This window comes from Lynx rufus, unplaced genomic scaffold (assembly GCF_022079265.1).
Source record: "Lynx rufus isolate CCGP_SWC_20201006 ecotype Redwood Valley unplaced genomic scaffold, mLynRuf1.p SCAF_1, whole genome shotgun sequence".
NCBI lineage: Eukaryota > Metazoa > Chordata > Mammalia > Carnivora > Felidae > Lynx > Lynx rufus.
Genome location: NW_025814823.1, coordinates 197,004,049 through 197,029,853, shown reverse-complemented (window position 1 = coordinate 197,029,853; position 25,805 = coordinate 197,004,049). Strand labels below are relative to the sequence as shown.

General features: G+C 53.9%; 1 protein-coding gene across 1 annotated transcript in view; it reads left to right on the top strand.

The window, feature by feature from the left end:
* PPARGC1B (PPARG coactivator 1 beta) overlaps positions 1 to 25,045 on the top strand; it is a 49,856-nt gene extending 24,811 nt beyond the window's left edge. Inside the window, exons 6-14 of the mRNA XM_047076876.1 lie at positions 3,027 to 3,143; positions 4,355 to 5,516; positions 6,737 to 6,773; positions 7,370 to 7,434; positions 8,595 to 9,387; positions 12,518 to 12,593; positions 14,930 to 15,051; positions 17,816 to 17,970; positions 18,946 to 25,045. Of these exons, the coding sequence (XP_046932832.1) occupies positions 3,027 to 3,143; positions 4,355 to 5,516; positions 6,737 to 6,773; positions 7,370 to 7,434; positions 8,595 to 9,387; positions 12,518 to 12,593; positions 14,930 to 15,051; positions 17,816 to 17,970; positions 18,946 to 19,046 (2,628 nt within the window). The 3' untranslated portion in view covers positions 19,047 to 25,045. The remainder of the gene's footprint in view (positions 1 to 3,026; positions 3,144 to 4,354; positions 5,517 to 6,736; positions 6,774 to 7,369; positions 7,435 to 8,594; positions 9,388 to 12,517; positions 12,594 to 14,929; positions 15,052 to 17,815; positions 17,971 to 18,945) is intronic.
* The last annotated feature ends 760 nt before the right edge of the window (positions 25,046 to 25,805 follow it).

Below are 25,805 nucleotides of genomic sequence, written 5' to 3'. Positions count from 1 at the left end.
GAGTTAAAAGCAAAACCTCCTTACCCATCTCACAACTGCGTTCTCCTTTCCTGGAGGTAACCATGGTTACCTATCCGTTTGGTGACTTTCCTCTTCCACCTTTTTTTTTTTTTTTTTTTTTTTTTTACTACAAAAGGGAGCCTATGTTATATGCTGCTCTGCACCTTTTCTCAGGGAACTGGGTGTCTTAAACTCAGATGAGCACAGGTGGCTCTGCTCCATACTTTTTGTTAGCTACCTAATGTTCTTTTGTGAAGATGTGCCACTGCTTACTTTACTCGTCCCCAAGTTGGTGGAAACTGACATAGTTCCAGCTCTTACTGTTAATACTGCTTCCGTCAGTGCCCCGGACAGGCCTTTGCCACATCCAAGTGGATGAATTTCTAGAAATGGAATCTCTCAAGTGGATGAATTTCTAGAAATGGAATCTCTGGGTCTACAGCTACCTGAGTTTTCAGTTTAGACAGATATTTCCAGATGGCCCTCCATACAGTTTGGACCGGTTGATGGCCCCCCCTCCCCCCGCCAGCAAAAGTTAAATGCCGTCTGTATGAGTATACGTGGAATGTGGGAATGTGCACATGAAATTGCAGTTTTCCGGGGAGAAGGTCTCAGCTTTTATCACCTTCTCGAAGGAGTCCAGACCTCACAAGTTACTGAAAGCAGGTGTCCCTAACTCAGGCTGGGATTTCATGGGGTGTGTGAAGCCCAGCTATGCTCACCTATCTTGGGCTCCTCACCTTGGCGCTGAGGTTCCAGGGCCTGACAAGACTCAGCTGGAAAATCAGAGCCTGTTGAGCTGGGGAGGGTCTTAGGTCATCGAGAGTTTGAGTAGAAAGGCCCGTAGTGACCGTCAAGTATAACTATGGGGAAACTGAGGCCCAGAGCAGGGAGGTGACTCTCCCATGGTCACACAGCAAGTTGGTATTCAGACCCCTGGTCCAGGACCCCTTTCCTCCTTTCCCACTGTCTTCAAGTTCCCCCAAAGCAGTGTGAAACATTTAGTAAGCACCTGCTGTATGCTGGGCACAAGACTATGTTCAGTCCCACGTTGTGGCTTCTGCTGATGGGGGTCCTGCTTCCTGTCAGACTGAAATCAGACTGGGTTTGAATCCCAGCCCCACCGGTTAGTTAATGCTTTCCTGTCCTTTAGACACCTAATCTCTCTGACTCAGCTTCCTGGTCCATAGGTGGGGTCAAATAATAGTGCTTATCTCAAAGGCTGATAGGAGGAGTACTGCAGATAATGCATGTAAAGCACTAAGAACAGTGCCTGGTACTTAGAAGTTGCTCAATAAATACTATCTAAGTAATAGTTCTGGCTTGACCCGTTAGTACTAACGAGAGGAAGTCTCAGTGCAGAGGGCTCTGGAGAGGGATCAAACCCCAGGGAGGCAGAGAGCGGCCCCTGCTGGCCACAGGTAGTTTCCCCTCCCACACCTCAGACTGCCTTCATTCCACACAGGTTTACTGAGCACCTCTGTTTCAGGCACTGTGCTAGGCACACAGGAAACAGACTCACCATCTAGACTCCCAGCATACCGACAGGGTTCAGAAAGGCCCTGAGAAGTTATCTAGATGCCCAGTTCTTAACCTGGAGCCATGGATCCCAAAGAGTCCACCAATGGACTGACCGGGACCCATGAACCTCTACATGTCCCTGCAGTTTTCTGAGGTCAGCAGCTTCGGTTGTATTCTTAGAGGGGCTCCTGAGTCAAAAAAGGTTAATAACCAGTCAATTTAGTGTAGTTTCCCCCCATTATGCCAATGGAGAAACCAAGGCCTTGGGAGGGAAAGGACTCACTCACTGAGGTCTCATAGTGAGCGGGGCTGAGCTGGGCCAGAACCAGGCCCCTTCCCACCAGCCCAAGAATCTTTTCCTGTCCATGTCAGAGAATCACAGACCTGCGTGGTTTGGGGTCTAGGTAGAGTGGTGGGAACCCTCCAGCTCCTGGTGGAGTGTGGAATGGCCTTTTCTCTGGTTCCTGAACCTTTGGCACTCCTTGCTGGGGTGACCTGGCCGGGGTGGGGGCTGCGGGCGGCCATATCCCTCAAGGAGACACTTAGTGCCATAGTGAAAACCCATCATGCTTCCCGACTTGTTCTCAGTCTCGCTGCGATAGGATCCCTGGTGGAACTTGCAGGTGTGCTGCGCTCCCTGCTCTCCTGCTGGGATACACTATGCACCTGCCCTCTGGGTGCAGAAGTGTAAGAGTCTCAGCAATTTTTACAGAAAAATTAGAGAAGCCAGACCAGCTTAAGTCCAGCATGCTTCCACTTGTGAAAAAACCAAGCAGGTGTGTTGGGAGGTGGGACGTACGTATATTCTTGTGTGATTTGAATTCCGCCTCGTGATGGGGTCACAAGAAGGTGGTTAATAGTAATTGCCTCTGGGAAGGAAGAAGGAGAACCTCGGGCAGGAGGTCTTCCTGTTTCCAGTTGTCTACCCCATAGAATTTGTGGTATATATATTTTTTTCACCATTCACAAGTATAATTTTTTAATTTAAGAAATTAATTTTTACCAAAGCAGTATGGGGAAGCAAAGAGAACAAAAAGGGAAATCAGCTGGAATCCCGAACCAAAGAATCACTGTGGCGCCTGACTTTCCAGATTGTGCGCATGCATGCGTGTGAGTGCTACAGGTGTACGTGGAGCGTCCCAATGAAGTATACACGTCATATTTTAACAGTAGAATGGGAAGACATTATTACCCAAGATCTGTTTGGATTTCTCAAAGTCACAGATCTTCCTCTTGGGTTAGTAACTCTGAGAAGGATTTACATCTCGTTGGGATACTTGTGTGGGTCTTTGTTGTTGGACAGTCTGCTTTCTGTGCTTGGTACATTGAGAACATATTCTCGGTCATTAAATACCTTCTTCCCGTGGTCCTGTGATGACCCAGGCTCAGGGCGTGCTCAGTCCCAAGAAGCTAGCTCTGGGCTCAGGCTTCTCCCCAAGATATGCTTCTCTGTGTCCCCCCGCAGAGCTCACCCCCAGCTCCTCTCCTCTCTGCTTTTCCTGCAGCTGCAGAAACTCCTCCTCGCCACGTCCCACCCGTCCTCAAGCTCCGATACCCAGAAGGAAGGGACCACCTGGCGCCAGGCAGGCCTCAGGTCCAAGAGTCAGCGGCCTTGTGTTAAGGTATTTCTGCCCCCAAATCTCCCGAGGCCCCCAGGTGGGCTTTGAGGGGTATAACCTTCAGCTCTATATCAGGGGGTGTCAAGTTCAGTCGACTTGGGGTTTTCCTCCTTGTGCCTCACACAGCCCTTGTAGCTGGTGTGCTGGGCACTTTCCAGTTTGGGGTTCTAGAAAAAGCCCTGGACTTTCTCGTACACCTCACTGTTTCAGGCACCGTGTTAGACATTGGGTTAGAGCGGGGACAGGGAAGGTGTGGCCTGCTTTCAGCGGGCTTATTCTAACGGGTGATACACAGAAACATGAGATCCTTGCAGGTTGTGGAGACCACAAGAAGGTGTTTGCCTTTCTTCTGGGGGAAGCCCTTTGAGAGTCGAAAGCTCTGTCGCAAACACCAAGGAGTGAAGCAGATCCCTTTTCCTCCTTGGATTCCATCTTCCAAGACTTTCAAAGAGCGATTTCATAGGTGGTCTCCTAGCATTCCTGTTGCTCAAAGCCTACACTCCGTCCTTCCCCTCTGGTCCCTGGACACTCCTGCAGGGGGCTCTTGAACACAATCCCATGCCCTCGGGCAGAACCAGGATTTTTTTTTTTTTTAACAGCTTTATGGAGGTGTCACTTAAATATCATAAGAGGCACCTATTTTTAAAGTATAATTTGATGATTTTCAGTAAATCTGCAGAGTTGCGCAGCCATGACCACAGTTCAAAGTTGGTGGATTGATTGATTTTTTTGAGAGAGGGAGAGAGAGAATGTCAAGCAGGCTCCACGCTGTCAGCACAGAGTCCGATGTGGGGCTCGAACTCATAAACCATGAGATCAAGACCTGAGCTGAAACCAAGAGTCGGACACTTAACCGACTGAGCCGCCCAGGCGCCCCATCCATGACCACAGCTCAGTTTTAGAACATTCCCATTATCCCAGAGAGATCTCCGGCACCCTCACTTACAGTGAATCCCTGTTCCCAGGCCCAGGTGCCATTACCGAAGGGTATAGCTCAGGGGAGCGGGTGGTCAGAGGAGGGCTTTGTCAGTGAACCCACGAGGGCGAAATCTATGGATGGGAGGCCTGTTAGGAGGCCGGTCGCTCCTTTGTTCCTTATCACCTGAGCATTGCCAGGTGCCACACGGGGCCTGGCCAGTGGCTGCAGGAGGGGGGCAGAGTGGAGGGGGGCAGTGCGGGCCTCCCTCTTCACTCTGGCCTCTCTCTGTCTCTAGATGGACGGCACCCAAGACAAGAAGGTCCCCACGGTGCAGTCTCAGAGCCGGAGTTGTACGGAACTGCATAGGCACCTCACTTCGGTGCCGTCCTGCCCCCAGACTAAAGCCCGCTCCCCAGACAGGGGCTTGCAGCCGCCACCCGCTCTGAGCCCCCAGCTCCCAGCCAAGGAGGATGAGGAACCCGGTGAGGACTGCCCGAGCCCCCAGCCGGCTCCAGCCTTGCCCCAGGACTCCCCGGCACCGGGCAGGGCGCGTCCCGGCACCCAGGTTTCCCGGGAAGACATGCACGCCGTGGTGCAGCTCATTCGCTACATGCACACCTACTGCCTCCCCCAGAGGAAGCTGCCCCCACAGGCCCCAGAGCCAGCCCCCCAGCCCTGCAGCAGCCCCTCCAAGCAGGTCAAGCCCCAGCCTCGGTCCCAGCACCCTTCCAAAGCCTCCTGGGCTGAGTTCTCCATCCTGAGGGAACTTCTGGCTCAAGATGTCCTCTGTGACGTCAGCAAACCCTACCGCCTGGCCACACCTGTCTATGCCTCCCTCACGCCCCGGCCAAGGCCCAGGCCCCCCAAAGACAGCCAGGCGTCCCCTGGCCACCCATCCCCCGTGGAGGAGGTGAGGATCACAGCTTCTCCCAGGAACACGGGGCCCAGACCCAGCCTGCGCCCGCTGCGGCTGGAGGTGAAAGGACGCGCCGGCCGGTCGGCCAGGCTGCAGCAGCAGCAGGAGGAAGAGGACGAGGACGAGGACGAGGACGAGGAGGAGGAGGAAGAAAAAGAGGAGGAAGAGGAGGAGGAGGAGGAGGAATGGGGCCGGAAAAGGCCGGGCAGAGGCCTGCCGTGGACCAAGCTGGGGAGGAAGCCAGAGAGTTCCGTGTGCCCCGTGCGGCGTTCCAGGAGACTGAACCCGGAGCTGGGCCCCTGGCTGACATTCTCCGATGAGTCTCTGGTCCCTGCAGAGCCCCAAGGAGCTCTGTCCTCACTGCACCTGGCTCCTGAGGCCTACGACATGGAGGGGGCGCTGGGCAGCCCCACGGATGAGGACAGTGGTCAAGACCAGCAGCTCCCACGGGGACCCCAGATCCCGGCTCTGGAGAGCCCCTGTGAGAGTGGGTGTGGGGACACGGATGAGGACCCCAGCTGCCCACGGCTCCCTTCCAGAGGTAGTCGGAGTCGGTGGTCTGTAAGAGAGGGGGCAGGGATGGGGTGTGGCATACCCCACTGCGCTGGGAGCCAGGAGCCCTGTGTTGGGCAAGTCCCTTCCCCTCTCCGGCTGTCGACTTCCCTTTCTGTGCAATGGGCTAGTTGGGCGGATCTTCAGAAATCACCCACACATCTCTGAGTTTTTCATCACGCATGGGCCAGGCACCACTTAATGAACACGGAGCGAGATGCCTGCCCTCATGGGGCTTTTGTTTCAGTGGGGCAGACAGGCAATCACAAAGTAAATAAAAAAGGAAGATAATTACAAATGGTGCTAAGTGCTCTAAAGAAGACGTCCTGGGTGATGGTGTGACGAAAGGAGTGAGTCTATAAATCTAGCTCCATAATGACGTTGAATTTTATTTTATTTTTTTAAGTGTATTTATTTATTTTTGAGAGAGAGAGAGAGAGAGACAGTGAGAGCACAAGCAGGGGAGGAGCAGAGAGAGAAGTGGGGCGGTGGGGGGGGGGGGGGCGGCGGGGAGAGACGCAGAATCCGAAGCAGGCTCCAGGCTTTGTGCTGTCAGTGCAAAGCCCAACGCGGGGCTCGAACCCACAAACCGTGAGATCATGACCTCAGCCGAAGTCGGACGCTCAACCGGCTGAGCCACCCAGGCGCCCCTAATGACGTTGAATTTTAAATGGTAACAATGGTAGAGCTGGTAATAACAGGTATCTATTGTGTATTTGTTGTGCCAGGCACTGGTCTAAAACTTGACACAGCTTATCCCCAGTGACTCCTCACAGGGGGCCTGTGTGGCAGGTACTGTCATAATCTCCATTGCACACACAGAAACTGAGGCACAGAGATTGAGCCGTCCATTCAGCCCTCGAGTCCTACATCCATCTGTGGACCAGCCCTGAGCCCCTGGCCTTCCCTGGGGCTCCCCACCCTGCTGTACTATACTGTTTGGCCAGAAGGGGTCGCTCTCGTACCTACCTGCTCTTTCCCAAACCTTGAGTAGTCTTCCAGGTGTTAATGTTGCTGAGACCCTGCGAATGACGGTGACTTTGAGTTGTTCCTGCCCTTCCCTAAAAATGACAGAGGATTTTGGGTCACATGCTTGAAGGGAGCTCTGCCTGGTACCAGTGGAAGTTCGGGGTCTCCTCCAGAGGGAAACATCTGGTAGTGATGACGTGTTGGGGAATCTTATTTTCTTCTTTTTCGTCTTCTTTTCAGACTCTCCCAGGTGCCTCATGCTGGCCTTGTCACAAAGGTAGATTTTTGGAAATCAGTGGTTTATTATTTCATAAGTCTGTGTCCTGTTGGGTGTGTGTATGGCGGTGGGGGTTGGGTGGTTCATCAGCCTGTGAGCCTGCCCCTGCCCCCCATTCCCCTGCCCTCATTGCCGTGTGGATCCCTTGGTAGCCGGGCTCCCTTAGAAGGGAGGTCTCTGCAGGCCCAGGAACGTAAGGAATTAAGGGTTCGGTTCAGGCCATTTCATAAGCTGTCCTCTTCAGAACCAGGGAAGGAATTACTTTCTTCACGGGGGAAAGGTGATAATGCTCCGTGGCTCTGGGCAAGTCTCCTCCTCACTCGGGGTCTCAGGTCTGTAAAATAAGGAGGGTGCTGATGCTTGTCCTGTCTCCACCCTCCAGCAGATTACTCCTGTGTGTCCTCCAAGAGCGATAGGCTGCTTTGAACTCCTCTAAGCCAGGATGGGGGTCTCCCAGAAAACTCCCCAGCACCCACCTCTGTGGGCAGTAGAGCCGGGCTCTGTCATGGTGTCCCCTTGCCCTCCTTGCATGCTGGGAGAAGTGGAGCCTTCTGCTGACTGGCCTCTTTCCTTTCTGTCCTCCCCGCCCCCACCAGTGACCCTCCTTTTGGCAAGAAGAGCTTTGAGCAGACCTTGACGGTGGAGCTCTGTGGCACGGCAGGTGAGCCAGGGGCTCAGCTGGTAGGGTGCCCTCGGGGGAGCTGGTATGACTTCTGGCAACGAGTCCCCCACCCTGAACAGCCCCTCGGGCAGTTGTGGGGGGGCGCCCCACTGAGCCCTCCCTGCCACCGCTGCTCGGGCTGCACAGGGTCTTGGGATACCTAATGAGGGTGCTATAAGGGGGAGAGTCAGCCGGTCAGCTGCAGCAAGCCGCACATGAGCTAAGGGAGAGGAAACACGTCTTCCCCCGAAGGAGCCCGCAGTGTTATGCGGGAGACAGGCTCCCACCGTGACGGGTGCTGTTGCAGACGCGTTGGTTCAGAGTACGTACGAGAGCGCCAGAGCATGGAGGAAGGGGCGAGGTGGGGCAGGGCGGGAGTGTGGCCTGGGAAGATTTGCAAGGCATCCAGAGCAGGGGGCTTGTGAGCCGGGCTCGCAGGATAGGCAGAGGCTGGAGAGAGGAGGCAGCGAGAAGTAGATCCCTGGCAACAGAATCTGCAGGAGCAAAAGGCACCCAGGGTGAAAGCCTTAGGTGCTCCTGAGGAGAGGTGCGCCTGGCATCACCACATCGCGGAAGTGGAGGAGGGGCCGGAAGGAGCAATCACAGAAGGCCGAGAGGGATGCCAGGCTGAGAGTTTGAGCTTGATCCTGCAGGCTTCAGGAGCCCCAGACTGGAAGAGATCTCGGGCATTTAGCAAGTTCCCTCTGCACTGGGGCGGATGGAGGCCAAGGTCAGATGCAGGAGCACTAATGGCACTGTGGGGGTCCAATCCAGGTGGGAGGTTTGACCTGCGGTGCCTGCCTTTAAGCTCCCTGGGGAGACATCAAAACAGTAGGGAGAGCTGGTCGAATGATTGGATGGAGAGCAGGAGGAGATATCTCGAATGACCGGGAGGCTTTGGCTACCATTGCCGGGCTACAGAGGGATGGCAAGTGGATTTTGTCACATGCCAGCTCAAGAACTAACCGTGGGCTGCGTGAGTCCCAGGCCACGTTCAGGCTCAGCCACCAGTGCGGTGTTCGATTAGTGATGCCTGCCATTCATTGGGTTGGGAATGTGGTGGTACATTCACTGCTTATTTGCCATCCCAAACCAGACCCTCTGTCCCTTGGAGGAGTGACCCGTTTCCACCTCACACGGTTCTTCTCTTGCTTGGCTAGGACTCACCCCGCCCACCACACCTCCGTACAAGCCCACAGAGGAGGACCCCTTCAAGCCAGACATCAAACACAGCCCAGGCAAAGACAGAGCTCCCAGCCTTCCCAGCTTGGAGGGCCTCCAGCTCGAGGCCGCCGCAGGGGCTGCCCACAAGCTGCCAAAGAAGCACCCAGAGCGGAGCGAGCTCCTGTCCCACCTGCGGCATGCCACAGCCCAGCCAGCCTCCCAGACTGGTCAGAAGCGCCCCTTCTCCTGTTCCTTCGGAGACCACGATTACTGCCAGGTGCTGAAGCCAGAAGGCGCCCTGCAGAGGAAGGTGCTGAGGTCCTGGGAGCCGTCTGGGGTCCACCTTGAGGACTGGCCTCAGCAAGGGGCCCTCCAGGCCGAGGTGCAGGCCTCCAACAGGGAGGAAGACAGAAGCCGTGATGCCAGCGCCCCCGCCAAGGACAGTGTGCTACTGCGAGACCACGAGATCCGCGCCAGCCTCACCAAGCACTTTGGGCTCCTGGAGAGCGCCCTGGAGGACGAAGACCTGGCCTCCTGTAAGAGTCCTGAATACGACACTGTCTTTGAGGACAGCAGCAGCAGCAGTGGTGAGAGCAGCTTCCTCCTTGAGGAGGAGGAGGAGGAGGACGATGAAGAAGAGGACTCGGGGGTCAGCCCCCCTTGCTCTGACCACTGCCCCTACCAGAGCCCCCCCAGCAAGGCCGGCCGGCAGCTTTGTTCCCGCAGTCGTTCTAGTTCCTGTTCTTCCTCCTGCCGCTCCCGGTCACCAGCCGTCCGAAGGACCTTCAGGTATGGACGGGTGGCCTCAAGAGGGACAGCAGGCAGCCGACGACCCCAGTTCCCAGGGTGCCAAGGGAGGGAGGAGCCCTGAAACTGGGGCTGAGTCTCTCCGTGTGGCCTGTGTCCTGGTCAGAGGCCCTGGAGGTGGTCTCCCTGGGAGAGTTGTGGGGCAAGTCCTGGAGGCAGGCAAAGCCTGCCGTGTGGCAGTCAAGAGTGACCCAAATCTCTTGGCCCCAGGAGAGGAAGAATACCCACTTCCTGGCTGCTTGTGGCTCTATGTCTAAATGAACTTGTCCCTTATTCATCCATTTCCTGCTTTGGACCCAATTTAATGTCTATGTGACCTTTGCATGTCAAAGGCAGATTAGCAGAACTCTAATCTTCGTTCTAAAAATAAGACCCGGATTTAAAGCAGCAGTAAGGTTATTCCCATCTCTTGGTCCTGCTGAGCTGTGCCAGGACTTCCAGCCAGTCAGCTGATCCCCCGGGAGCCGCTCTACCTTCGCACGGGGATGATGCATCATGAGCCTGTTTGCTCAGACCATCTTGGCTCAGTGAACTGGTCTGAAAGAAGGAGCTGGTCCAAAAGTCAGTGGGGGGGGGGGGGGAGCTGGGCAGAAAGAATGGAAGTTTGGCGCATTTTGGTGAAGTCAGGTTGCTTCTCTCCCTGATCACAGCAGGACCTGACCTGACCTGGGGAGGCCTAAGCGGGGTCAGGGCATGTCCCAAATCCTCTGCCTGCCATGCACCCGAGTGACCACTAGATGGTGCACTTGGGTCTAGAGCCATGCAGCAGCCACCTGGAGTGCTTGTTACCTTGCAGCTGCATGGACCCCCACCCGCCCGGTGTCTCAATCTGTACATGGGGGGGGGGGGGGCAAATCCGCAGTTCTAACTAGCTCCCGGGTGATGATGTCACCAGAGTGCCATACTCTGAGAACTAGAATTCAGGTAATAGAAAAATATCTTCTCGTAGAAAAACTCTGCTTTGTATTTATGTATCTACACCAGTAGCTCTTAACTGCCTGAAAATCTGATTAAAGCAAATGCTTCTCTTTCCTTTAAAATGTATGTAGACCTGTAACTGGGCATTCAGTTTGAGGGGGGGTTGTAGACTCCCCTGACACTAATGTTAAGAAGCCCTGAACTACCTGTTAATCAAAATGAGTTTCCCTAGCGATTTCTCTAAAAGCCCTTCTCTGTAATAAGCCAGGATGATTGGTCAGACCTCTCTCTGGCTCCATTCTCCTTTTCCCAAGGGTCACAGGGACTTAAGTGACTAGGCGTCCACATTAGGCAGCTTCCTCTGCAACATTGAGTAGCTCAGAAGCTACGAAAGGTTCTCTTCTTTTTGAAACACATCCTCCAAGGCTGGAGCTGGGGCTTTCTGGCCTCCTTTCCCTCCTGACCAGCTCAGGGGTGTCAGGGCAGGGCCTGTATTCATGAACTTGCCTGCAAAGAGCTGCGAGCCTCTCTAGAAACTCCCATGGATTCGCCTTTTCCTCTTCTTGCTTTTGGGCCAAGTTCAGGGCTGGCTTTTTCTGCTCACTGGAGAAAATTAATTGGTTGACTCGGTTTCTGCTCAGCTGGTAGAGCTTGGTGCCTGGCAAGCCTGGTAAAGGAGTCATCAGCCTTCTCCGGGCTCACATTTTTTTTTTAATTTTTTTTTTTAACATCTGTTTATTTTTGAGAGACAGAGAAACAGAGCACATGTGGGGAGGGGCAGGGAGAGAAGGAGACAGAATCCAAAGCAGGCTCCAGGCTCTGAGCTGTCAGCATAGAGCCCAATGCGGGGCTCGAACTCACAAACCATGAGATCATGACCTGAGCTGAAGTCGGATGTTCCACCAGCTGAGCCACCCAGGTGCCACCCCCCCCCCCCCAGGCTCACATTTCTTAAACCTGTGCTTCCGATCCCGGCTCTGAGCTTGTGTCACAACACAAACCCCACAGTACCTTTCGGTCACTCTCAACAGTTCAGGTGGGGGAACTGCCAATGTGTTACCAATGGATGATGACACTGCGATTTGTTGCACTTTAAAGTTTGCAAGTCATACCCCCTTCTATTACCCTGTTTAGCTTCGCAGATGCTCTTGGAGGGCGCATCTGCTTCTTTCCCCCATTTCATAGATGAGGAAGCTGAGGCTCAAAGAGGTTCAATAGAAAACCATAGCAAGTAATTATTGAGCAGGTCTTGAGCCGAGCATTTTCTGATTTGATCCTCACAAATGGCCAAGATGGCAGTACGGTCAGTTCTCCCTGTTTACAGTTGAAGAACTCAGGCTAAGGGGAGGTGAGTAACTAGCCCAAGGTCGCCCAGCAGGAGGTGGCAGAGCCGGGATGCGAACGAACAGCAGGCTGTCTGACCGGAGAGCCTGTGTTCTTATCCTGCGTGCTGTATTTCCCAAGGACGCAGACAGTATGTGCAGAGCCCGGACTCCCCCCTGCCTCCCATGCTGTGCTCCTTCCAGTCCAGCAGCCTGGCTCTCTGGGGGAGGAGGCGGTGTGCAGACAGGCGGGAAGACGCAGGCGTGTGGCACCCAGGGCTCTCCCCGGGCGGCGCATGCGGGCTGCTGAGCCTGATAGCCAGACTGGACGTGGGGGCTGTGAGGGCCGGGTTGCCTCGTGCCTGGGCGCCAGCCATTAGACAGCAGTGGGTCCAGGATCAGCAGACCTCCTTCTGGCTCTGGCTTCCCCACGTTCCATCCTTAGGCAAACCCATATTGAACCTGAGCCTCAGGGTTTTCATCTGGAAAATGGGGAAACGTAAGACCTCAAAGGTTGTTTTCCCCCCCATCAGGTCCCAGACAGTGATGAAGTGAGAGGGCCTTTCCACCCTTAATGGCATCAAAAGGCGAGGTTCAGACGGGTTGGGATTTCGCGACACGGTGGTTCCCAGTGATCTCGTCCTAGAGGCTGGCCAGAGGCGCCGGTCACATTGTACAGAGCCATGCCCAGCCCCATGCCACTGCTGGGGACGGGGGACGGGGCAGGGTGGGGGGGGGCGCGCTGGGCTCCTTCTGCCTTCATGAGCAAGTTCTAAAGAAGCGTGCCTCGCTTCCGGGAGCAACTCCACCCGCCCACCCTGCCGTGGTCCCTCCTGAGAGTGAGTGCCTCTGGTTTGCTTGTTCACCGACAGGTGTGAGAGCAGAGGACCGTGTTCAGACGGAACGCCAAGTGTCCGGCATGCCAGGAAGCGGCGGGAAAAGGCCATTGTAAGTGACCTGGGGCCCCGGAGCCCGGAGTGAATGGGGAAGAGCAGGGGCATCAGGACATGCAGGGGCTTCATAGACCCGAAGCTCTTTGAGGCCAGCTGTGGCCTGCAGAAGATAGTCACGTTTCTCTCACTTAAAGAAGCACCAGGGTCACCAAAGGGCATCAGAGGTGGCATCGTGCAAAGTGCGGCCGAGGGACTGGCAGTGAGGCATGTAGTGGGTGGTGATTTTAGGGCTGAACGTCAGAGGCTTAGCAGGGCCGAGAGGGCAGGCTGCGGTTGGGGGCGGGGAGGAGCAGAGCAGGGCCAGCCAGGCCACAAACCAGCCCTGGTACCACCCTTTGTGTGACCTTGGGCAGGTCTCCCAGCTTCCCTGAGCCTCAGTTTACTCATCCATACACAAAGGATTTGGGCCTTGTCCTTCCTAAGCGTCCCCCAGCTTGATCTGGTCTGAGGGACCAGGAGAAGCCTGCTTCTTGCTTCCTACTGACCCCCCTGATCTTCCCCCAGAGTTAGTTTATGGGCCCAGGCTATGCCTGGTGAACCCACTGCAAAGCACCTAGAGAAAATTCATCAGGAATCTGCAGTGGGGAGCCGGAGCCAGCCCCTCCATGTCACTAGAAAGAAGGGAAGAGAAAGTAAGACAGATGCTCAGAAAGACAAACAGGCTTGCACTTGATTGCTTTCCTGCATAACTGGCACTTCCGGGCAGAAGCAGGGAGGACACATGAGGTGTGTGTACCCCAGAGGTACCCAGCTGCCTGCAGGCAGGTACTTACAACCACAGGCTGTGCCTGGAGCATCACCTTGGATTCCACGTGTGACCATTCAGCAGTGGGGCCGTGCCTGGCACGAGCAAGACAGACAAGGTCCTCATTCCCGTGGTTGGGGCAGAAGGGAGAGAAAGGCAACAGACTCGTAAGCAAGGAATAAACACTGTAATCAGAGATTGGGAGAGGCGCGGTGGAATTAATCACATGAGGCTAAACTCTCTGAAACAAACAGTCGTGTTTTGACTAGTGGGGAGGATGTGTTTACATGGCAGTCTAGGAAGGACATCTGCGAGGAGCTAGACCCTGACAGATGAAAGGAGCCACCACGTAGTTTCAGGAGAACCAAGGGGCAGAGGCAGGAAAGAACTTCCCAGCGTAAGGAGCTGAAAGGAGGCTGGGGGAGGGGATTCCTACACTGAGCAGAACCCAGTTCCCATGGTTGACAGCAGAGGCCTGCTGTGGCCCCTGCGCCTTGCTTTCCTCCCTGCCAGCTGGGAGATGAGAGTGGGGTGTGGTTCCAGATGGCTTTAACCTGTTCCCGGAGAAAGCCTGTCCAAACCAGAACCTGTCACTTTCACCCACGAGAGCACAGGTTTCCAGGATGCAGCCGGAGTTTCTCCAGCGGGTCAGAGCAGCGATGGCATTCGCTGGATCCAATCACAGATTGGAGGGGAGGGGAGGGCACATTCCATCCTGGGTTGCTCCCCACCCCTCCCTCTGCTGGGCTCTTTTAGGGGCCCGCAGCATGGCACCCGGCTCACCTGAAGTGACCCCTTAGTCACAGTTGTCTATGCACTGCCCTGGCAAGACTGAGGATAGCGGTGACCCCAGGACCTGTGTCCTGGTCCCACTGCCTTCCTCCCAGCTCACTGTGACCCCCACAACGACCTGGTTTCCCATGCCTGCCCATTCCCATCCTCGGCAGTTTGCCTTTCTTTCTTTCTTCTTATTTTTTTTTTTAATGTTTCTTTATTTTTGAGAGAGAGACAGAGTGCAAGTGGGGGAGGGGCAGAGAGAGAGAGAGAGAGAGAGAGAGAGAGAGAGAGGGAGGGCTCAGGCTCCACACTGTCAGCACAGAGCCCAGCATGGGGCTCAAACCCAAGACCCTCGAGTTCACGACCTGAGCCAAAGTCGGACGCTTAACCGACTGAGCCATCTAGATGCCCCGGCAGCTTGCCTTCCTATCCCCTCCCCACTACCCAGAAAAAATCCCAGACTCCAAACACAAATATGAGTAAGCAGTTATGAGTAAGCAGTTAGATTAATGATGATAAACTCCCCCCTCCTGCCTCTGTCCATTCTCTGCTCATTTCCTTCAAGTGAGCATTTGCTCCCTTTAAAGCCACTTCCCCGTCCGACACTTAGCAGCCCCCTCCTCCAACAAGGCAGGTCTTCCGGAGAGGGGTCGTCATTGTCCTCTTTCTGATTCTGGCCCCAGTTAGTGTTACCCACTCAGCCGGACATCGTGGGTTGAGGCCTAGGACTCCATAGAAACCCCCCCATCAAGCGGGTCCCAGGAAGCCAGGAAATGACTGGGTTTCTGTGTGTTTCCCGCCTTGAGCAGGGTGAAGGCCGTGTGGTATATGTTCGCAATCTCTCCAGTGACATGAGCTCCCGAGAGCTGAAGAGGCGCTTCGAAGTGTTCGGTGAGATTGTGGAGTGCCAGGTGCTGACGAGAAACAACAGGTGAGTCCGGTCAAGCTGTTGCAGGAGAGGGGAGTGGGGAAGGGCAGGGGTCCCCGTCCAGGGCCGGCCACACAAAAGATGCCGGAGAAGATCCGCAGAACAAATCTGATGAGATCCGCAGCCTGGACCTGGAGAGCCAGGTCCCACAGAAGGTCCAGTAACAACTGTGTGGCCCAGTAATAAGCAGTAAACTCCCACTGATGGTTTGCTGACTGCCAGGCAAATCCTGTGCCTTCTCTTAAACGTTCTAACCTGCCTGTGACATATGCACTCATTCTTTCTATTGCTTTCCCTTCCCGGGCAGCTCAGACAGATTAACTGAGCAGCTAGTTAGTAGCAGAGTCAGATCTGCAGCTCTCATAGCTGCTTTAGGTCTCCACTCTGATATAGGGCAGCAAACAGCCCCCGGGGCTTAAAGGGACACTTACACAGGAACCACACTGCCCTGCAAGGACCCGTGCCACTCATGCCCCTCTGTTCCTCCAGAGCAACCAGGTCAGACCCTTTATTCTGCTGGGAATCTTTGTTTCTCCTCACTCACCTGGGGAAGCAGCGTTCATCTGTCAGGGAACCCGCATGCAGGAAGCATAGGTTGCACGTAAACGCACGACCTAGATGTCAAAACTTTGTCAGTTTTGAAATAACTCTAAAGTATCTCCCATCGTATTTGCCAACTGAGCTTTGAAGGTTTTTAAATTCAAATTTAATAATCGTTTTAAAAACTTCAATGAGAAACTTGTTTCTACATAGGGATCATTACACACGTCACATCCATTAAGGTGGCTCCAGAAAATAACAAGTGTTGGCAAGGATGTGGAGAAATCGGAACCCGGTGCACTGTTGGTGGGAAGGTAAAATGGTGCAGCCACAATGGCAAATGGTATGGAGGTTCTTCAAAAAGTTAAATATAGAATTACCATCCGATCCAGCAATCCCACCCATGGGTGTATACTTAAGAGAACTGAAAACAAGAGATCTCAAAGAGATATTCGCACGCCCCTGTTTATAGGAGCATTATTCACAATAACCAAGAAGGGGGAACCACCCCCATGCCCATTGGCTCATAAATGGGGAAACAACATGTAGTACATGCAAACAAAGGAATATCATTCAGCTTGAGAAAGGAAGGAAATCTTGGGCGCCCGAGTGGCTCCATCAGTTAAGCGCCCAACTTCAGCTCAGGTCATGATCTCACACTCCGTGAGTTCGAGCCCCGTGTCGGGCTCTGTGCTGACAGCTGGAGCCTGGAGCCCCCTTTGAATTCTGTGTCTCCCTCTCTCTCTCTCTCTCTCTGTCTGCCCCTCCCCCGCTCATGCTCTGTCTCTCTCTGTCTCAAAAATAAATATTTTAAACCTTAAAAAAAAAAAAAAGGCAGTCTGTCGCATGCTGCAAGCACGGATGAACCTTGACAATCATGGATAACCTCATTAGGCTACGTGAAATAAGCAGCCACGAGGGGACAAATGCTATATGGGTTCCACTTCTGTGAGGTGTCAGCAGTGGTCAGATTCCTGGGAACAGCAAGCAGAGAAAGTGGAGATCCGTTCACAGCAGCGTGAATACACTTCACGCTACTGAATTGCACACTTAGAAAATCATAAAAATGGTACTCTGTTCAGTGTTTTTACCACAACTTAAAAAGAGAAAGTCGTTACACAAATAGGATGGTTTTAAGTTCTGTGCAGTCTTCAGGACGTCAAACAAAGAGAACGTGCAAAAATAAAGCGAGCAGGCTTGGACGTTGAAAGAGGCAGAAGGGGTCCAACTTTGGCCTGGTTCAGAGAGGTGTCAGGAAATGTGAGCCAGCTGAGTACTTATTAGGCGCCTAGTGTCGGTAAGCCTGTCACGAGCCGTAGCAGAAGTCCACATTGTCTCCGCCCTGAGGAGTGCACGCAGCAGAGGGACAGATCGGTCAGGATTCTTTTTCTTGCTGTTTGTGGAGCTGAGGAGCTGGGGAAAGGACCGACCTTAGGCCCCCCTTCGCCTCAGCACCCTTCTCAAGCAGGCTTCCCTCGGGTGGCAAAATGGCCGCCTCCACGTCCAAGCTTACGTACCTCCTACCAGGGGCAGCAGGAGTCTCCCTCACAGTTGGGGCCAAGAGCTGGGATGCACTCTTTGAGGCTCTGCTTTGGGCGACAGGCTCATCCTTGAATGCATCACTGTGGCCGGGGAGGGCCACCATCGTGTGACATCCCCTGGTGCCCTGAGCCCGGCTGAACACGTGGCTCAGTTGCTGAGCAAGCAGAGAGGTGTTCACCATAAAGGATGATGTGTACAGAATGCCAGCTGTACTAGGGAAGGGGGAGGCTAAGTCAGCAGCAGCCAAGGTGCTGGTAGCTGAGGCTGGCTTTGAAGGAGGCAGGAGGGAAGGGTGGGGGCCTCAGGTCCAAGAGAAGTACATCAGCTTTCATGGTGGGAGGCCTGAGTTTAAATGCCCTGCCTGCCATTGCCTTGGGGCAAATTCTGAACTTCGAAGAGCCTGTTTTCCTCATCCCTGAGCGGGGAGAAAATGCCAGTGGCCACTGGCAGGGTGATCTGAAGAGTGAGGCGCCCGGCAGACGTTCTGGGAATCACCTGCTCTTACTGTTCTCACACAGTGGAGGTCAGCCTAGCGACTGCCCTCATCTGTATTGGGGCGGGCGGGGGGCAAGCGGCCATGGTTACTGAATCAGTGTGGCTTTCTGCTCTGCCTCTGGTAATGGGTGGTCTGAGGGTATGAATCAAGCTGGCCCGGTAACATGCTTCCCCTGACCTCTCCCCACAGAGGCGAAAAGTATGGCTTCATCACCTACCGGTGTTCTGAGCACGCTGCCCTGTCTCTGAGGAATGGCGCTGCCCTGCGGAAACGCAATGAGCCCTCCTTCCAGCTGAGCTACGGAGGGCTCCAGCACTTTTGCTGGCCCAGACACACTGACTATGGTAAGTACACAAGGCCCCGCCACCTTCCAGTGAGACCCAAGGCATGAGGGGCAGTGACCCCCTTTAATGAAACCCACACCCAAAGTCCCCTCTGGACCCAGTTCCCACACCAAAGCTCTAATGTGCCGATTGGGTAACTTTGCAGCCACTTCGCCTGGAGGCCGCCATCTTGCTTTTCTTCTGGTCTCTGGTCCATCCTGTCCTCTCCCAAGACTGGTACCAGATTCAAGCCTCCTGTGGCCACTTGGAAGGTCTAGTCTTGTGTTCACAGCCAGCTGGTAGAACGATGGTTACTGTCTCTTCGACCTCACAGGGCCGGTGGCTGCACTGCCACCTTGAGGGGCATTCCATGGTGACCCCAACAGGCAGCAGGCAGCCTTGTCCATTAATGGGCCACAATGAAATAATATTGTCACCGTGCTCTCACATTTGGAGAGGAGTTGGTAAAGAAGGACAAAGAAGTACAGTTTAGGAGAGAATTATCTGTAGAGGAGAGTCTGACACGGGCTCCGTAGTACGGGGCTGAGTGTGAGTAAACCGAGGAGGATTCCAGGCCGGGCAGTGCTCCACCTGGCTGCACGGCCACCCATGGGGACCTGCTTCCGTATCTCTACAATGAGGGCATCCTAGCTCTGGTGGCCACCTTCCGTGACCTCCGCAGCGGTTTACTAACCAGCAGGAAGCTCTTAGGGAAATAGATTAATGGGATATCAGAGCTAGAAAGGAGCTCTAGGGTGCTCTGGTTCAGGCCACCCCATTCTAGAAACAGGGCAGCCGAGGCCGAGAGACACTGACGACAGGGCAGAGGTGTCACGGTAGAATGGCAAAGGTGATTCTTGCTGTCTGGTGTTCTTGGAGGCCTGGGGCCACATGCACCCCATGGGGCTGACCCCGGTGGCAGATTTTCTGATCGCCTGGCCTTTCTGAGTGGCTCACTGCCTTCCCCTCTCCTTGACTCCTTCACCCCCTGCCCAGATTCCAATTCAGAAGAGACCCTTCCTGCATCCGTGAAAAACAAGTACGAAGCCATGGATTTTGACAGCTTACTGAAGGAGGCCCAGCAGAGCCTGCATTGATAACAGCCTTAACCTTCGAGGAATACCTCAATACCTCAGACAAGGCCCTTCCAATATGTTTACGTTTTCAAAGAAATTAAGTATATGAGAAGGCGAGAGAGCGAGCGCGTGAGAGAACACACGTGAGAGAGACACTTGAGACTGCTGTCCTTTTAAAAAAAAAAAAAATCAATGTTTACATTGAACAAAGCTGCTTCTGTCTGTGAGTTTCCATGGTGTTGATGTCCCACTGCCACTTAGTGTCCTTGCTTCCGGCGGGTGGCCCCGGGTGCGCCTCCAAGTGCTGGGTCAGTCACCCATCTCCCCCTTCCTTCCCGACCGACTTCCCTCGTAGACGTGCAGCCGTGTCCACCATAACATTTCTTGTCCGTAGTACGTGATGATGAAATTGTTACTCGTGAATAGAATCAGGATTATAAACACATTTTTAATTGAAGAAAAAAAAAAGTATATCCTTCAAATAACGTATTTATGGCTCAGATGTACTGTGCCTGGGATTATCGTATCGCTTCCTTGATTTTTTAACTATGCACTGTCGCGAGGTGTTTGCCACTGAGCTGCTCCGCTCCCTCTGCCAGAATGCTCGAGAGGCGCCGGGCGGCCGGGAGGCTGATCCCCAGGGAAGTGCGGCCTGCAGCCGCAACGAGGAGCAGAGGGGAGAGGTTTCTGGGACTTCTCTGCCGTGCTCTGCCCTCGGTGTCTCACTGAGCAAGGGTGGGTCCAGTTAGAGTCAGAACCCTCATCTGGTGCCAGCTCGTGCCCGGAGCTTGCGCCTGGCCTGGCGCACTCGGATCCTGGCGGACCTCGTGGGGAAGGCAGGGGTGAGCTGCACTGTTCTTGTTTTTCCAGGTGAGGCGGGCAGTGCCCCAAGAGGTGAGATGACGGGCCCGAGGTCCCACGGCCAGTGGGAGGGCAGAGCGGTGCCCCAGCCCAGGCCTCCTGATTCCTGGTCCCATGCTCCTGCAGTAGTGGGGTAAAGATCTAAAGTTACAGGGACTGGTAGAGGTGAGTTGAGCGACATTGGGCCCCAGACTAGAAGTCTCCGGGCTCACTTTGAGGGTTAAGTCACCAACTGCCTTGCCGGGATTAGGCGGGTTTAGACTTGGATCTGTGTCTGGATCCAGAAGGGCTCTGTGGACATGCCATGAGAGCTTCAGTGACACGCCTGGGATGGCACAGGCAGGGTGATCCAAAAGCAGCCGTCCTTGCTGGGACCAGCCACCAACCCATCCCACTCCGACCGGCTTGTCTTTCCCTTTCCCTCACCTGGAAAGTCGCTTCGGTGGATGGGGCAGGGGTAGCAGGAGGGCATGTGAGGACCGAGGGTGGATAAGACCATCTCCAAGGTCCTTTGCCGTCCAGACAACATTCTGATTGGGCTTTACCGTAAACTTGATGTTCTTGAGGGATGTCAAGCCATGTCCAGCTTGGATGTTGTGCAGGTGCCTTGGGAAAGCGTGGCCAGGCTGGGTGTGAGCTCATTGCTTCTGCCTCAGACAGAGTGGCTCCAGTTTAATCTCGTTCATATATCAGGGTCCCTTGGGAAGTTTCTGTCTTAAAAAGAAAAGAAAAGGAAAGAGAAAAAGTCCTGCTTGCTTTAACAGTGTTTGAAATTGACTCATTAAACTAAACAAGCTAATTTAATCTTTTGCTACTGCCAGGCTTTAGAACTTTGAGAATTGGTAGTTGATTTTTTTTTTTTTTTTAAAGATTATCAAGTACCTTAGTAGGTATACTGGGAAAGTGAGCTTGTCCTGGGAGGTGAGAATACTCCCAGCCCACAGAGAAGACCGGAGGAAACAGGCTTTAGAAAGAATAGGGAATTTGAGCTCCTGGGGATCAAGTCACTTGACCGCTCTGGGCCCCCACATTCTTTTCTCTGAAATGGACTGAGGGGAAGTAGGCAAGTTGATCTCCAAGGTTCCTGCCGGCTCCGAGAGTCTTAGCTTCTGTGAAGGTGGCTTCTAGCTCGGGATGGCAAATACATATATGGCACATATACCACTACTCCCACCTCCTTGGCCAGTGGCAGACATAACTAATCGACCACAGCACTCATGTTCTTTGAGCTTGGTCATACTAACTATTAGAATCCTCAACACAGTGCTCTGGGCAGCCATTACTAACGGATCAGAGTTTAACCTGGTCTGATCTTCGAAAGGTTCCCATTATACAGAACCAAATGGTGGCTGGGTTTCACGTCGGCCCATCCCTATCGCGTCCTGATCTGTGAGAGAAAATCCCCCTAAGGCCATTCGTTGGCACAGGACTCGCAATAATACTGTGACACATGACCCCCACTTGAGTGGGGGGAGCGAATGGAATAGCGGACATGAAATGTTTGAGGGAGGCGGGGTTTGTGAGGATGAACCAAGAAAGGGACTATCCACAGCACAGACCTGAGCATTGTAAATTCCTTTAATAGCTATTCACTGCCTAGCATACAGTAGGCACATAAATAAATGGTTATGGAATGCAATAGAATAGAATTTAAATCTGTCTGCTGCCCCCACTGCGTCCTGATTTGCACCAAGGAGTATGCTGAGGTTTTATCCTGTGGAAGCCAATAGGAAGGAGCTCTAGATTCAGAGTCCGGAGAGCTGGGTTGAGGCCTGGCTCCACCAAGAACTTGCTTTGTGACCTTGCTAAGTCACAGAGTCCCTCCCCCACCCTTCTGCACCAGGAAGAGTTGGCCTGGAGGTTGCCTAAGCCGCTCCTACATACAAGACCAGTCTCTCTCTCCTGTCTTCTGGGTCAGCCGAGGCTGCCCTTCCCAGTCAAGTTAACACAGGACCCTTGAGGTTACTTAGATACTGGCCCTTGAGCAGAGTCGAGATCTGCGCACGGCGCTGGGAGGTAACGTGCCTAAAGTCAGGGCTGGCCGCTGGCGGGAGAGGCTGTCTGCCGAGAGCATCCCGCAGGGTTTCTGCTTGCCATCCCGTCCACAAAAGGCTGCAAGTTCTTCTAAGATTGACCAACCCTGCAGATAACCTCTGTCTGGACGACTCATTCGGTGCTGTGTATTATTAACCAAGGAGACTCCGGGGTTCCTCCAGGAAAACTAGGCAACCTTGGTCTCTTGCCCACCACATTAAGGAGCAACCCAGAGGGAGCAGCTGCTATTGGCAACCATCTCATCGTAGCTCTGTCCTCGTATTTGCTCTGGATGATGTTTACATGTGATTGCCATAAAAGCTTACTGTAGACCGTGTCGACAGCTGCCCACGCCGGGCAGGTTGTACTGTCCGTCCCTGTGCTGTGCTGGTGTTTGCAAAAATGTCCGATCCAACCGCTAAGTGGAATTCTTCCATCTCCTTCCTCAGTCGGTACAAGGCTGAATCAGAATCCTCACGCTTGGGGGTTCTGGTGACCGAAGGAAAATGCATCAAAGAGGTAAAGAATATGAGTGGATGGAGTGCAGAGAAGGCCCCCACCCCCCGTAGCCCCTCACATCTTGCTCCCAAGCCAGGAAACTGGTCCAAGAGCACGAGTTAGGGGTCTGCATCCGCCGTGAGGTCTTGCAGGGCTGCGTGGTGACTGTGCTCAGGGGAGAGGCAGGGCTTCCGGGGCTCTGGGGGCAGGAGGAGGAAGGGAGGAGAGCTCTGAGCTGCAAACACTCAGCGCCCAAGTCCTGACGCAGGAAAAGATGCACTAAGAGGTCTCTTGTTGCATAAAGCCTCTGCTTGTTGATGTGTTGAGGTCTTCTAGGCATGTGCAACATGCGTGCCGAGGCCACCGTGCAAGTGGCGGCTGGGGGCGGCAGGGAGGGCGTTGACACACGGTCCTTCTGCATGGACAGGTGAGAACCTCATCCCAAGCCTTGGGCTCAGTTGAAATCACAGCTGAGCCTGAAGCTTGAGAGATGGGCCGTCCCGGCTGTGAAGCGGAATCAGCCCTGGAGGATTGGTTGATCTGACTCACATCAAAACGGCAGTGTTTTTCTTAGCATTGAGATCTAGCAGCTACCCTCAGATCTAAGGGAAGAAATCGCGTGTGCGGTAGCAAGTAAAGTGAACCTCATGGTTGTGTTGGCCAAAGAAGAGGGACCCCCTCACCCCTTCCCACCGGGGCGGAAGGAAAGCAGCTAGTGCTTATGTGCAATATGTTTAAGCCGGTCCCCAAGTCAAGTCCCCGGGGTGTTTGCCTGCGGGGCAGACAGGGCTCCGGGGCTGTTTGCTGAGTCCGGAAGTACAGGGTAAATGGAGGGAGAGCTCGGGAGCTGGGAAGCCCACGTGGCCCAAAACTGACGCTGGGTGTGGGGAGACCCCTGGGAGCCGGCTGCAGGACGTCCAGGAAGTAAGGCAGAGGCTGACTTTGCATTGAACCAATAAAAGCACTTTGAGAAAACCACAACCCTTCAGCCTGGCTCCATGTTTCTACGCTGGCAAAGATGGGTCTCCTTTGGCTTGAGTGAGGTACTCTCCCAGGGATTGGGATGGGGTCGGGAGTGGGGCTGGTATGAGGGAGGAGAGAGATGCCTTCCTAAATAGCAGCAGGAAAGGCCAGCCCTTTGCTGGCCCTTTTGTTGGAGGCCCTAGAGATGGGGAACGGTGAGTTTAGATCTTGGTACCTATTTTTATATATGTATAAAAAGTTGAAACAGCCCAGCTGACATCAAATGGGTTTACAGAGCAAGTCATTCAACTATAAGCCATCTCAGTGAGAAACCTGATGTTTCTTACTTGCTGTGTGATCCGGGGCCTCTGTTCCCTCATCTAACGGATGAGAATATTGGATGGAATGAGCACTCAAGTCCCTTTCGAACCCGCTAGGCTCAGGTTACCAGCCGGGAGCCTCAGGAACCCGTCACTCAACCCGTGAACCGGATCCCATTCTCTGGCGGCGCCCAGCTCGTGTTCAGGGTGCGAGTTCTCTGCCAGGTAACCAACCAGCAGCAGACTCGAACCCACATGGTCCTGGCCGAGTTACCTTGGATGAGGAGGCCAGCTCCCCAGGACAGATCTAAGCCATAGTTTCTCGTGGGGATGGTGAGAAGTTCAACCCCGACTTGGCTGGGTGGCGATGTCACATCTCCCATCGGCCTCGTTGTCATCGTCCCCGCGGAACAGCTTTTAATCCGAATGTTGTGACCGCTTGGCTGTTTCTCTCTTGCTCTCAGACAATACTAGCAATACACTTGTTTTTTCAAAAGAGCTTAACTTAGGCACTTTTCACACGTTTCCTTCAAATGATTGTAAAACATACGGGGCGACAGGAGGCATCGATCACACTGCATGTGTTTAGGACAGCTTCTGCTTTTTGTTTCTCTAGTGATACAGCAGTGGTGGCTGAGGCTTTGAGACCTCGGGGGACGGATTTTCAGATATTCTGTTTCGTCAGAATGCCTTGCACATCTGGAAGCAGCAGATCCGGTTCCGACTGCCCCACCCGGGGGCGCGGAAAATCCGGTTTTGTAGGTGGTCAGTCCCCGGGCAGAGCAACGCCACGAAAGACGTATTTATGTAGCTAGAACCCGCTCTGTGCTGCGTGTTTTGTCAAAGGAGCCTGCAAGGGAGCCTCAAAGAGCCTCTTCTTCCCCTTTGCCAGCCTTGCTTTTATGGGTGACTTTTGAAGGGATTGGTCGGCTTCCACCTCAGCACTTTGCCTTATCGACGTCTGGTCGCCCTCTAGTGGCCAAAGACTGTACCCACCAGCTTCCCAGATGGAAGGCAAATAAATCCTTTCGGCCCCCTTGCTGTGCAACACCAACTTTGGGAATTCTGTGTAATGGCCTGAGTGAACTGTCTATGTGTTTAGAGCCCAGTGTCACGCCAGTCAGAAGACTGCAGAAGCAACCGCTTAGCAGACTCTGGCACAGACCGAGAAGCACACTAGTTATCCTGTGGGCAAAGGAGACAGGAGTGGACCCTGTGTCCGGGTGCCCGGGAGGGGTTTGCTGTAACTGCAATACTGGCATCCCAGCTGCTGACCTTGTTAAGCGAACCTCTGCTGGGTGGCCCGCCCTGTACCCTCGGGACGAGCAAAGAGGTTGCGTGTGAGGAGACTGGGGGGGGGGGGGTGCGGGGGGAGGGGGCTGGCCATGGCCTTGGATACGGTCCACTGAATAGCCAAACAGGTTTTTTTGTTTGTTTGTTTGTTTGTGTTTGTGTTTTGTATTTCAAACTCTTGTCGAGTGTTTTTGTGTTAGGAATAAAAAGTCATAAACTCTCCCCAACTTTGTTTCTTGAGGGGTGTTCTGATTCCAATGGAAACAGGTTGGAAATCTCCAGGGGAGTGTGGTCACGGTGGTCAGCGGGACAGGGAGGTGGACCGCTTGGATTTCCGGATGGTTTCTGGAGGCCATGACCATCCAGAAGTCTGGCTTGGTGCCGTCCGCTCTGGAAATTCACACCCACCCCCTCGTGCCACGGTATTAGCATTGGCTTTGAGCGTCGGCTTCCTCCAGAGGCAGCTGCTAATGTTGAAATCAACTCAAGATCCCTCTCCCCGACCCCAGGTTTCTAAAAGACTGTGTCTGTAGCTAGCCTTAATCGACTGGGCGAGGTGGTCCCTATGGTCCCTTCCAGCATTTCCAAATCTTGGACTCAAATCCTTTTCTCTTGGTGTGACCATGCAGCCTAGAGAATTCTGAGCAATAGGGAGCCAGGGCTTTCCCCGGCTCTGTGACAGGGTTAAACCAGGGAATGGCTAAACTTGTCAGGTTTGGGCATCCCCAGGGGTACTACCGTAGGGGGCATTATTTATTAGGAAGCTCAACAAGGTAACTACAGCCTGGGGTGCGTGAGCGCAAGGCTGTGT